We start from the raw sequence: 12,878 nt of genomic DNA, 5'->3' as shown, positions 1-12,878 counted from the left end.
GCTACATTGAAGAACAAACCAAATTTTCCTTAAAGGATATGTAAAGCGTTTCCAGAAAAAAAGGAAAAAGTTTATCAGCGTTGGACAAAGGTATTTTCTGAGTCATCATAAGTGTCTCATGGTTTAATCCTTCATCACCATCAAGTACTTTGTGCAAATTTGAAAAGAAGTGATTCATAACTAAACAAATTGTGATAAAATATGCAAAAAGTTTTGTTAAATAAACTCAGTTCTTCCATAATATGTATTGTCACTACACTGTGTGTAATGTGCTTAATTTTGCATAGGAAATTATGGAAAATTCTGAAATTAGGAAATGCTCTTGCAATGCATGTTTGCCTTGCCTAGAATGGGATATGATCCCACAAGAAATGGTTGGGTACATCCAAGTGGCATTGGTTAAGCCCAAATTTTCCTTAATCTGGAGTTTGTCAAGAACAGAATCTTTTCAATAGAACTGAGTGAATAGTGGTAGAGAGAGTATTTTTTGAATGTCCATTGGGTGCAATGCCCTGACCTAAGTGTTTGGCAAGTACAAAACAGGCAAGGGACACATTATATAAAGATAAAACAGTCAGGCATAGATATAAAAGACAATAAAATTAAACAATTCATTTCAAGATATTGTTTCCTCTTTCACACTGTATTTCTAGGGCACCACTCAGCATCCTTTGGAAAAGGAAGTATTTTATTTCTTGACCAATCATGGAATATACTAACAATTTTAGTTGTATATGGATTTAATTTTTTTTTACATCATCAAAAACATCCTATTTAAAGTTAATGATCATTAATTATCTTTAATTTTAATCTGTTCAACTAGGATTCTTTTTTACCTTCCTTTTATTTAACCCTGGTATTTTCTTTTATGAGAGGGGAAAAAGGGCTAACTATTGTTCAGAAAATGCTGCACTGTTCAAATCAAATACAGTAATTTCTGTCATAACACACTTTCATTAAGCTATGTTTACAAAACAATGGAAATTTTGGAGAATACCATCCACTCCATCATCTGAGTCTATCCTGGGTTTCTATCCACAAATTGATACAAGTAGATTTGATCTAAGAAAAATGGTTTTGTGCAAGGTGTGGCAGGAGGTGAAACCAAATGCTGCTACATTTTCCAGCCTCCACCTCAACTTTACTGTACTGAACAGTTTTTTGTCTTTGCAACCTTATAGTATTTAATTCAGTAAAATAACAATGAGCGGCCAGGGTGCAAAGCATTCTGTTTGTAGTGGAATTTGTTTAGAAAAATATCCATCATGGTGGTAACTTTGAATCATTTACCCCATAATTACCCCATAACTCATTGATTCCCATAGGATCACTGATTACCAATGTTCCACAAAATGAGATTTTTCTGTATATTTTTGACAGTTTACATAATACTTTTTCTGATCCTTATATAATTTAAGATCTGTTAAATAGGAAAGTTGTCTCTATTAAGCTTCAAATAGTACTGCATTATTTATCTTCTTGAATCACTACACAAATTGATGCAGATTGATTTCAGAATCTGTTCAATCAATCAATCAGTCAATTGCATTTATTGAGTACTTACTGTAATATGTAGGGAACATCTCTGCTAATTCCTTGTACTCTCCCAACCTCTCACTGCTGTGCTCTGCACATGTAAGCATTCAGTAAAAACCTTTGATTGATTGCAAAGCACTGTATTAAGTCCTTGGGAGAGTACAATGTAAGAGTTGGTTAGATGCTTTCCCTGCCCACAGCGAGTTTATAGTCTAGAGGGAGTTTACATTCAGCTCTCACTCATTTGCAAAGAGGAACCAAAATAAAGACGAGATTTTGGTAAATGTGATATTATATATGATGTCCCAATTTTTGGGTTTAGATACTTTTGAAAAGTAAAACCTTGCTAATTAAAATTTACTTTTTGCCAGTGAGAAATCAGGTTTACCTCTCTTTGCTTTCAATTTTTCTGTAACTAATATAGCCGCTTTAAATGAAAAATATGGGTATCTACACTCTTTCTGTTTGGATCTGTATGATTGAAATTGTGAATCTGTATGATTGAAATTGTGAGTATGACAATTTCTTGGTGCTCTTCACGATTCATCCTACTATGTGCAGAGACTGAACTATGTGCTTGGGAGAGTACAATAGAATTAACAGACATTAATCCTGACTTCAAGGTTCTTACAATCTAGCAGAGGAGACAGATACTACAACTAACTACAGATAGGAAGAAAGAAAAAGGGCTATGTTTATGGAAAGTTGATATTAACCCTACAGCACTTAAGTACATATCTGTTATTTAGTTTAATGTCCATCTCCCCTCTAGACTATAAGCTCCTGTTGGGCAGGGAACTTGTTTACCAATTCTGCTGTATCTGTTGTCCTAAGCATTTAGGACAGTGCTCTGCAAACAGTAAGCTCTCAATAAGCTTCTCAATAGGGAAGCAGTGTGGCTCAGTGGAAAGAGCACAGGCTTGGGAGTCAGAAGTAATGGGTTCGAATCCCGACTCTGCACTTTTCAGCTGTGTGACTGTGGGCAAGTCACTTCACTTCCTCTGTGCCTCAGTTACCGCATCTGTAAAATGGGGATGAAGACTGTGAGCCCCGCATGGGACAACCTAATTACCCCGCATCTACCCCAGCGCTTAGAACAGTGCTCGGCACATAGTAAGCTCTTAACAAATGCCAACATTATTATTATTATTATTATAAGTAATTGACAGTGCTTAGCTCTGCTTTTTTCTTGCTGCTGGGATATGGGAGGTGGGAATTTGCTAACAGGAGCTGCGAATATTGGTGGCGATAAGTGAGGAGGGAAAAGTGAGGACAGACGTTGAAAAGGACTATTGCTCTCCATTTCATCCTTGAACCTGCTATTTCATATACATGGATCCCTGTCTCATTTCTCCACCACCCAGTACTGGCAATACTTTAACTGTGACCCTGTGGTAAAGCAGACTACCCAAGTCATATTCCTGGCAAGACTGAATCCTGGGTTTCTGAGGGATGCCATCTATTACAAGGCCACCAAATTGAGCAATAAGTTCTTTAATTTCTCTCCTAAACAGGGAATTGAAAATTTGAGAATGTATTTATTGAGAAACTGCTTCAGTCGAGCCAATAGAGGGAGCTCAGGAGCAGACAGGCTATGCCTTGTATAGGTCTCAAATTATACACTTTTAAAATTTAACGGCAAGCAAATTTGACTAAATATAGCCAAATTTCGATTCTAAGGCTTCAAAGGAGCCACCCAAGATGGCAAAAATTCATCTGTACTGACTCCACCCCTCCGAGACATTTTGCATATTTTTACCTGATCTGCCGTATTCTACACAGTTCCTGCAGAACGTGCTCTAGGGTAGGGGGAGGGCCAGAGAAGCTAGGCCACTGGGGACAGGATAGCAATTATTTATACCTGAAAACGTATCGTTTAATTTTCCCCCTGGCTGCCACGGATTATTGGCAACTGCAAAAGAAGAGTTGGCTGTGTTTCAAATTGATTTCCTTCAGTTACTAAAGGAATTTTAAGGTAAAATCTATCTTGAGAAAATTAATAGTGCGCTGCCTCAAATATTCCTTCACTCCTCCAACATTCTGTAGCAACTTGCCTTTTGCCATCACTTTCATGAAAAGTATTTATTGAGTACTCTCACTGCAATGTTCTGTAGTTTGCTTCACTACGGAAGTCATTTTGTCATTTTGTGCTCTTGCTGCTTGGGTAAAGAGGGCTTCTGTGAATCAAGCGAGGGATCCCTTTTAAAGTTCAATTATAATAATTTTGAAAACATTTTAAAAACTTGAGATATATTTCTATAACCTCATTTTCCCAAGTGGCAGAAGAGTTCTGCATTAAGTGAATTTCAATAAGTAGAAGTACTTTTGTTTACAAGAAGAAACCCAAAAACCTATCCCCTCTAGACTGTAAACTCGGAGTGGGTAGGGAACGTATCTAACAAATCTGTTGCACTGCCCTCTCCAGAAGGCTTAATAGAGTGCTCTGCACACAGTAAGCATTCAATAAATACCGCTGACTGATTGATCGACTTGGCAATTAGACAGATCTTAACTTTTTCTAAGAATATAATAGACAAACAAGTAATCAGATTAGTGGATTTGGAGCTACTTCAAGAACTCACTGAAATCACATTTCATTTGTTCTGATGCTCTGTAAGGTAAGTTAAAATGACAGAGGATGATAATTAAAAGGGGAAAGTGTTTGGAATTCTGTTGCTTTCGTGATTACTCTGCTTTACTATCTGAAACTGGAAAACCTATCTTGAGATACATTAAAACTTATTTTTTGAAGGGGACAACTTTAAAACAATTACTTCCTGATTTAACACTGAGAACAGATAAGCAGTGACCTTTGGAAATTTAAACTTCATGCAGTTAGTCCTATGCTGCAGTTGATGACACCATATCTTAGAAGTAGGAAATACATAAATGCAGGAGCAGATTTCAAAGTCTACAATTTTTCTCTTTTACTTGGGTTAAAGACAGATTATTTTTCAAAATAATGTTCTCATCAATTAACTAACTAGTATATGAAAAATGTAACAAGCGCTCTCCTTCTGAAAGTGCCAGATGTAAGGAACTGTCAGAATTAATCAAAGATTTTTGGGCTCTAATCAAATCACTAACAGGCTGGAAAGTTACTGAACAAAACTTATTAAGTTGTATTCACTGTTCCATGAAAACTATAAATATCTTTGAAGCTTCTTTAGGTTTTCAGTTTTCTTTTTGTAGGGTAATTATGATCTTCTGCTTCAGTTAATAAAGTAATCTTGAAGCCAAGCCTTAGTGTTTAATCTGAGTAGCATGAATATGGCAACGGGACTAATCAGATCAGTCCCTGACACTTTAAAGACTTAATAAAAATGTTTTCACGGTTCTGGGGAAATAAAAGCAAACAAAAATAGTCATCAGAATGGGTAATATGGCAAGCAATTCCTTTCTAGAGATAAAATGTTCACCTAAGAGAAAATGTATAAACTCAGGTCATGAAGTTTTCAATTAATGGTCCTAAAGAGTTCATTACTAAACTGTTACTGATATGGTAGAAAAGTTCTCCCACATGTTAAACAGCTTATCTTTCCTCACCCCTAACCCTGAGAGGTGTTTATTCACTACTCTATCAAATACATTTACTTCTACTTTAAAAAACCATCAACTATCTGTTATCTACAGACCTAATAATTAATACTGTTTAGGAATAACTGCCTCCACAATCATTTAATCTAAAACTAAAGAGGGCTTGACGGTGCTCTCTTTCTTTTTCTTCCTTTCTCTCTCTCTGTCAAGGTCTTATTCAGTAGTATTTATTGAGCACTTACTGTATGCAGAGCACTGTACTAAGAGCTTGGGAAAGTATTATACAACAATAAACAGTGACATTCCCTGCCCACAGGCTCACAGGCTAGAGTATTCATCCTGACGTGATTGTATTCCTGGAGACCCGGTCTCTCTCCTCAAGGCCACCCTGCTTCTCACTTCTTATTTAAACCTGGGTTCTTTCTCTGGTCCTTAATGGGACTTTTATATAAAATTATTGTGTGTACTTCACAATGTGTTGCAACCCATTTTTAGACTGTGAGCCCACTGTGGGCAGGGACTGTCTCTCTGTTGCTGAATTGTACATTCCAAGTGTTAAGCACAGTGCTCTGCACACAGAAAGCACTCAATAAATGACTGACTGACTGAATGAACCCTGCCTGGACACTAACTTGTACCCACTGGCTCAGTGGAGACATGTTGGGCAGGGATGAGAGGGGGAGTGAGTAACCTTGTGCAAACTCATCGATCAATAGTATTTATTAAGTGCATACTATGTGCTGTGTTTGGAAACATTCCCTAGAAATAATAGACATGGTCTCTGCCCTCTAAGATCTAGTGAGATAGAAAGCCTCCAAAATAAAATTCAGAAAGGAATCAGGAGGAAGTAATAGAGTATAAAGATATGTAACTACCCTGCTGAAGTGGCAGTTGGGGTGGGGTGGAATAGAGTGGAGAGATAATGGATGAATCACAGAAGGCTTAATAGAGTACTCTGCACAGAGTAAGCATTCAATAAATACCACTGACTGATTGATCGACTTGGCAATTAGACAAATCTTAACTTTCTCTAAGAATATAATAGACAATAGATGTGATTTCACAAGGAAATCACGCAATTCCTTCAGGTAGGTTCTCATTCTCAAAAGTTTTCGTGACTGGACCAAGGCTCATCTGTCATCTGTACCAACACAGAACTTAAACCACTAAATAAAAGAAAGCTAATTTAATATATTTCCATTGAGTATTGCATATTTCAGCTGTGGAGGAACCAGTTCTGAGATCCAGGTGCCTTGCCCAGATGGAGCAGAGTTTGAACAGGGAGCTGGACACAGGACCTGTGCACCTAAATTCCAGGATCTTATGCTAACCACTTAGTCTTAAAATTACATTTCTAGAAAAAAATGCCCTCTTTCCAAGGCCTTTTTGCTGCTGAATATAGAGAAATCTTTAGCTTCAGTATAATATTGTGAAAACCGCTTTGAAAAACAGTTAAAACACCTCTTCTTTTCAAATTTCCCTTTGAAATCTCTACTGTCTTAAATACCAAACAAATCCCAGAGCACGCGACTGGGAAACCAGTGTTCACTCCAGTTCCATTATTTGCCAGCTGTGTGACTTTGGACCAGACACTTAACCTCCTCTGCCTCTGTTTCCTCACCTATAAAATGATGATAAAATACCTCTTCTTCCCTTTTAGATTTTGAGCCCTGTGTGTCACGGTGACTGTGTCTGATCTGATTACTTTGTATCTATCCCAGCACTTAGGATAGTGTTAGAAAGTACTTAATAAATATTATCAGTATTATTACTTTGACACAATTACCCATGTCCCCTAGAAAGAAAACCAGAATATTTGGACATTTTATTGGTTTCTATAACACATAGAGAACAATCCTGTTTAATACACAAACAGAAAGACATCCAATTACATTTCATTTGTATTTAACAGAAAAAAGATAAACTGTGAAGTAAAACTGATGGAATAGCTAAATTTGAAGTGTACCGATGCTTAAAAAAAGGGATGCTCAACTTTTTAAAAGATCAAGAATAAGAAAAAACAATGTTTCTTATTCTAGGTGAAAAATAGAAAGTTTACATTTAATTTTGTATAAAACAAGCATCAAAAAGACAAAAAAAAGCAGCCACCGTCACAGGGGGCCATGGAGAGGGTCCCCATGGGGTTACCATAGTTTTGAGGGCAGGGTAGTCTCCACAGTTAGCAAGCTCTGCCTACTGGAGCGGATAATGGGCCAGAGATGGAGCTGAGTTATCAATTCTATTTGTTGTGCATCCACCATTTTTTCATCCTCATAAGGCTCTGGAGTCAACTGTCTATCCATCTCACCACCCCCTAGAGTCAACTGTCTATCCATCTCACCACCCCCTACCCCGATCCCCACCCAGCTGCCCGACGAACCAGGTGAGGGGGAGGTGGGCAGACAACTCACCCCCAATCCGGGATCATAGGGATGGTTGGGGCTAGGGTGCCACAGCACTGGTTTAAAGTCCAGCCCAGCTCGCACTCCACTGCTGCTCCCACCCTATTACCAAACCCTAATAGAAGGGGTTGAACTGTGACCTAACATGGCACTGCCTCCCCTGTGATTGACATCTGCCAGTCATATGACACAATCTGACATCAGCTAGGTGCCCACCCCCAATGTGTCTGTGCAGGTGCAAAAGCGGGATGGGAGGTGATCACGGATGGACATCGGGGGTGGGTGTTGGAGCTGCCAGTGCTGCCCAGCCCCAAAGTCCTGGCTGGCCCTTGGCGGGGTCAAGTCTGGCCGGATGTGATGTGGAGGTGGCCAAGGCCAGCAGGAAAAGAGGAATGTCGGGGTGGCCGAGGCCTGCTGGGATAGAGGAAAGGGCCACATTGGGAGGGAATGAGCCTTTTCGTGGCCATAGCGGCCCCTGTGGGCCTGTTTGGGACAGGGAAAAGAAAAGTCAAATCCAGACTTATTTTTCATCAGTTTTTAAATTAAAAGGAAAAAACCCAAAGGCTTCTTGTTTCATTTCTTGCCCGTGTGTGTGTTCAGTTTCCTCCACTGGACCTGGGGGTGGGTGAAAACCGAGGTAGTTCTGTCCCGGCTCCTGGTGAAGGCTCATGCTGCCCCTCTGGGGGACAGAGAAGCCACTCCTGCAGGGACTAAGGTGACTGTGCTCCATCTCCCCTCTCGTCAACCTGGACTCCGGAGTGGCGTGTGGAGCGGGAAAGGCTTTTTTTTTCTTCCCCTATAAGCAGGAAAGTGCCTGTGGCTCCTTGCCGGCCCCTAGGCCCTCTGGGCCTGGCCCGGCCCAGGCAGCTAGAGGAGACATGAACACTGGATTCCTCTGGATTGCAGCGGGCTAGGACCATGCTCCAGGGGAGAGGTGAAACGAGAAGCCTCTTGGTGTTTTTTTCATTTATTAAAAAAAAAACCCAAAATAATCCAGTTTGACTTTTCCTTTTCTTGAATAGGCCTGCAGGGGCATTCTGGCCATAGAAAGGCTCATTCCCTCCAAAGTTGGGAAGTTCCCAAGTCAGCAGGCTGTGGCAAAGGTGACCTCTGAGCTGGGAGGTGCTGTGGCCTCTGCCCAGCCTAGTGGGGGAAGGCAAGCTCTTCCTTCATCATAGCCGGTCTTGAGTTCAACCAGAGCTTACTCCACCTCGGGCCGACCAGCGCCTCAGAGACCCACCCCAATGTCCACACCAGACCAGTACCTGTCCCCCTCACAGCTGCACAGAGATACGCAAGGCGCAGGCATCTGGCCCGAGTCAGACTAAGCCATATGACCGGCAGATATCAACCATAGGGCCAGCAGTGCCATGTTGGGTCTCAGATCAACCCCTTTTACTAGGGACTGGTAGATTGGTTAGGACGCCCCGACACATTCGTACTTCAAGTGCCTCTCTTGCAAACTGCACCCTCGTCGCGGCCTCCCCATCTTTCATTCAAAGTCTCACTACCTCGATACTCTATCCCAGTGTCCCACCTGCTTTAGGCTCTGCTCTTAGTGCCCCACCCCAACCTTGCCCCATGCTTGAAATGAAAAACTGATGCCTTGATAAGAATACCCTCCATTTTTAAAATAAAAAAAAGCAAAGAGCAAAAACAGTTTCCTATTTTTAAGATTATTCATGGAAATCAACAATGCAAGAATAATCTGTAAATGAGTTTTTACAAATGAAAAATGTGAGCAAGCAAAACTCACTGGTGAAATGATTATAATTGATAGTAACTTTTAAAAATATCATACTTCAATTTATAATACCAGTCGGTCCTCTCCTCCTTCTTGAATGATCTGACCAATAGAATTTTGGGTTTGTTGTTTGAGAAAGCACCGTTTCTTACACTCCATCAGTTGCTCAAAATCCCGCCACATTTTTGCTTGCTTCATATTTGGACCATGACTTTCTCGCACAGCTTTCTGCTTCTCTCGCAGAGTCTATTGTGAAATGTAAGAGGTAGTTACAACTAGATTACAGAAATTTATGTAGTGTTTTACCATCATAAAACCACATGTGAGGATAGGCTGTTTTTTTGGGTTCCAATCTGCCTCTGAAGCATCGTATGAGTAGGTGTTAAGCAGGCAAGGGGTTTTCACTGCTGTCACCAGTGAAGATCTCACAGGACCCCACCCGTGAATTGGCCTTAATGGAACATGTGAACAGAGGATCAAGAACTTGGATGAGACCCACAGTTATGATGGGGTGGAGACAAAGAACAGAGGAAAGAAGGAGAGAGAGAGATGGAGACTGGGAGAAGAGATTGAGGTGGAGAGGGAAAGGGGAAGAAATTAACTCTAGGATGGGAGATTGAGTTTGGGTAGGGAAGACAGCTGGATAGGAAAATGGAGAGAAGAGGTGGGGGATGGGAGAAGAGATAGATGGGGAGAACAAGATGGAGACCAACAAGAGAGGGACTGAGTCTCGTGAAATTACAGAGATAGGAGAAGGGACACAGATAGGGTAAGAGGTCAGATGCAGCATGACCTAGTGGAAAGATCACGGCTCTAGAGTCAGAGGATCTGGGTTCTAATCCCGGATCTGCCACTGTGCTGTGTGATCTTGGGCACATTTCTCTGTGCCTCAGATCCTCATCTGTAAAATGGAGACTAAGACTGTGAACCCCACGTGGGACATGAACTGAGTCCAACTTGATTAGCTTGTATCTACCCCAGCACTTAGTACATTGTCTGGCACATAGTAAGTGCTTAATAAATGCCCTTAGGAAAAAGAAGGAGGAGAGGAAAAAGCAGAGATGAGGAAGAGAAAAATGACGGGAGAGAACTAAATGAGAGAAGAGACTGCAATGAGGGGAGATATGGAGATGAGGAAAAGATGGGGAGAGAGAGAGAGAAGTGGAGCCAAAAAAACCCCATGACCATAATGGGGATCAGCTAAAACTGAATATACCCAGTTTTTCAAAAATATGAAGTTTATGTTCTTGGGAAGTTTGTTAAAGTAAACTTGTGCTGTAGCACTCACCCATTTGGAAGCTGTGTGCATGCCCAAGCATTTTCTTCATAACAGGGCACACCGAGTCCAAACAAGATCACATTGTCAGACTAAATTACCCCCTTATTACCTAATCAGATTCTAGCCAAAATGCCTACCCAAGACAAGCAATATGGCTGAACCAAGCGTAGAGGGGTAATCTATCCAATAATCCTAGGATTATTCAGTGAGGGTTAGTGAAGCACTAAAGATTCATGACAAAAACCTAGTAACATTAGCTTAAAATGAGCAGGAAAATTAGAGCAAGAATAAAGTGAGTGAACTGCTGGGAGTACTAGACTCCATTCTGCGGTGTTTGGAAAGAGGTGCAGCTTCTCTGTGGGCCTCTAAAACTGAAATTCTATAAAGGATCAGAAGGCTATCCAGATAACAGAACATGGAAAGGGTTATTAGCAGACAGAAAACAAGCAAAAAGCCAGCCATACTAGTACTTCTGGTGGGAAAAATGGAAAAATCAGGGCTATGCCAACTGTGATACCTGGCAGTTACTTCAGGTCCCTTTACATCAGGATGAAGTTCTGGGACTCCTGATCCTTCAGTTAGGATAGGGAATCTCATTGGGAGGCAGGTGGAATACTTGTAGGAGAGCCAGAAGCTCTTCACCAGTCTGATGGGAAGCATGAACTGTGGAGCCCAAAACCGGTTTATTCCAAACAAGACCGGAAGTTATCCCGCACCTTGAGTGATGCCATGCATTTGTGATTGTTTTGGTGAGCCCCTGGGACTTCTCTTTTCAGGAACCCAAAAGACAAATGCACACGGGCAAAAATGGCTTACATGTCCAGCAGCATGCCCTTGGAGTGAGATAAGGACCCACCCCGAGCCCCGGCAACATCATCATGCTGTCGAAAATGGAGGATTCTGGGATTTGAAGGGGGCAGAAGGTTCACCTGGCTTTGGACGATTGAAGCCTGCAGACTGGGTTCTAAAATATGGGGTGATAAGGTAGAGTCATGCTACCAGCAGCACTTTTCACTCTTGTGCTATATCTCAGTTGGTAAGTGATAAAAAACTCTGTAAAGCAGGAAGGGATGGGAACGGGTGTGGGAGCAGCAGCATAGAAAAGTGACAAGAGGAGGGAAAAGGGTGTACAGAATCCGGACTGTAGCTCAGGCTGAAAATAATATTATTAATAGTTATTTATTAATATATTAATAACATATTAAATAGATTTGTTCAGTACTTACTATGTGTCAAACACTGTTCTAAGCGCTGTAGTAGATACAAGGTAATCAGGTTGGACACAGTCTCTTTCCCACATTGTACTCACAGTCTTAGTTCCCATGTTACAGATGAGGTAACTGAGGCACAGAGAAGTTGAGTGACTTGCCCAAGGTCATTGGGTCACGTCCTCCCGCGGTCCTGGAACGCCCTCCCTCCTCACCTCCGCCAAACTGATTCTCTTTCCCTCTTCAAAACCTTACTTAAAAATCACCTCCTCCAAGAGGCCTTCCCAGACTGAGCTCCTCTTCCCCCTCTACTCCCTCTGCCATCCCCCCTTTACCTCTCCGCAGCTAAAGCCTCATTTTCCCCTTTTCCCTCTGCTCCTCCACCTCTCCCTTCCCATCCCCACAGCACTGTACTCGTCCGCTCAACTGTATATATTTTCGTTACCCTATTTATTTTGTTAATGAATTGTACATCGTCTTGATTCTATTTAGTTGCCATTGTTTTTACGAGATGTTCTTCCCCTTGACGCTGTTTAGTGCCATTGTTCTTGTCTGTCCGTCTCCCCCGATTAGACTGTAAGCCCGTCAAACGGCAGGGACTGTCTCTATCTGTTGCCGACTTGTTCATCCCAAGCGCTTAGTACAGTGCTCTGCACATAGTAAGCGCTCAATAAATACTATTGAATGAAGTTAAGTGGCAGAGCGGTAACTGGAACCCAGGTCCTTCTGCCTCCCAGGTCTGTGCTCTATCCACTAGGCCAGGCTGCTTCTCAATGCCCTAAGGCCAGGCTGCTTCTCAGTGCCCTGACACTACTCTGCCCCAAACCTGGATAACTTCCACATATCAATTACTGTACTTTGTTTTGAAGCTTTTCTACAGGACCTATATAAAGCAGTTGGATGACTATACTCTGTGTCCAAACCTGAATTGGCTTGATATAGGATTTCTTAATGAAGCATCATTCAGCAACAAAGAATGAATGAGAAGAATCAAGACTGGCAAAATGACATCTATTTTCAAAATTTTGTCCCTGTAGAAACCAGGAGATTGTATGGTTCAATTTTGGAGCTAGAATCTCCTAAGAGCTTGCCTAGGGTATGGGGATTAGAGGAAGGGAGAAGTTGTAGGATAATTCCCAAATTTCACCGTTATTTTTGATTAGGAAAGTGCC

At 41.4% G+C, this 12,878-nt stretch overlaps 1 protein-coding gene across 3 annotated transcripts in view; it reads right to left on the bottom strand.

The window, feature by feature from the left end:
* Positions 1-12,878, bottom strand: part of IFT81 (intraflagellar transport 81) — a 130,087-nt gene that overhangs the window by 39,407 nt on the left and 77,802 nt on the right. The window contains exon 19 of one of the 3 annotated variants that reach the window (XM_029058800.2): positions 6,885-9,465. The exons of the other annotated variants lie outside the window; for them this stretch is intronic. Coding sequence (XP_028914633.1) covers positions 9,283-9,465 — 183 coding nt within the window. The 3' untranslated portion in view covers positions 6,885-9,282. Of the gene's footprint in view, positions 1-6,884; positions 9,466-12,878 lie in introns of those variants that run through there. 3 annotated transcript variants of the gene reach the window in all.

The sequence above is a fragment of the Ornithorhynchus anatinus genome, chromosome 2 (assembly GCF_004115215.2).
Source record: "Ornithorhynchus anatinus isolate Pmale09 chromosome 2, mOrnAna1.pri.v4, whole genome shotgun sequence".
NCBI lineage: Eukaryota > Metazoa > Chordata > Mammalia > Monotremata > Ornithorhynchidae > Ornithorhynchus > Ornithorhynchus anatinus.
The sequence above is the reverse complement of the archived record's forward strand: the minus strand, read 5'-3'. Positions and strand labels throughout refer to the sequence as shown.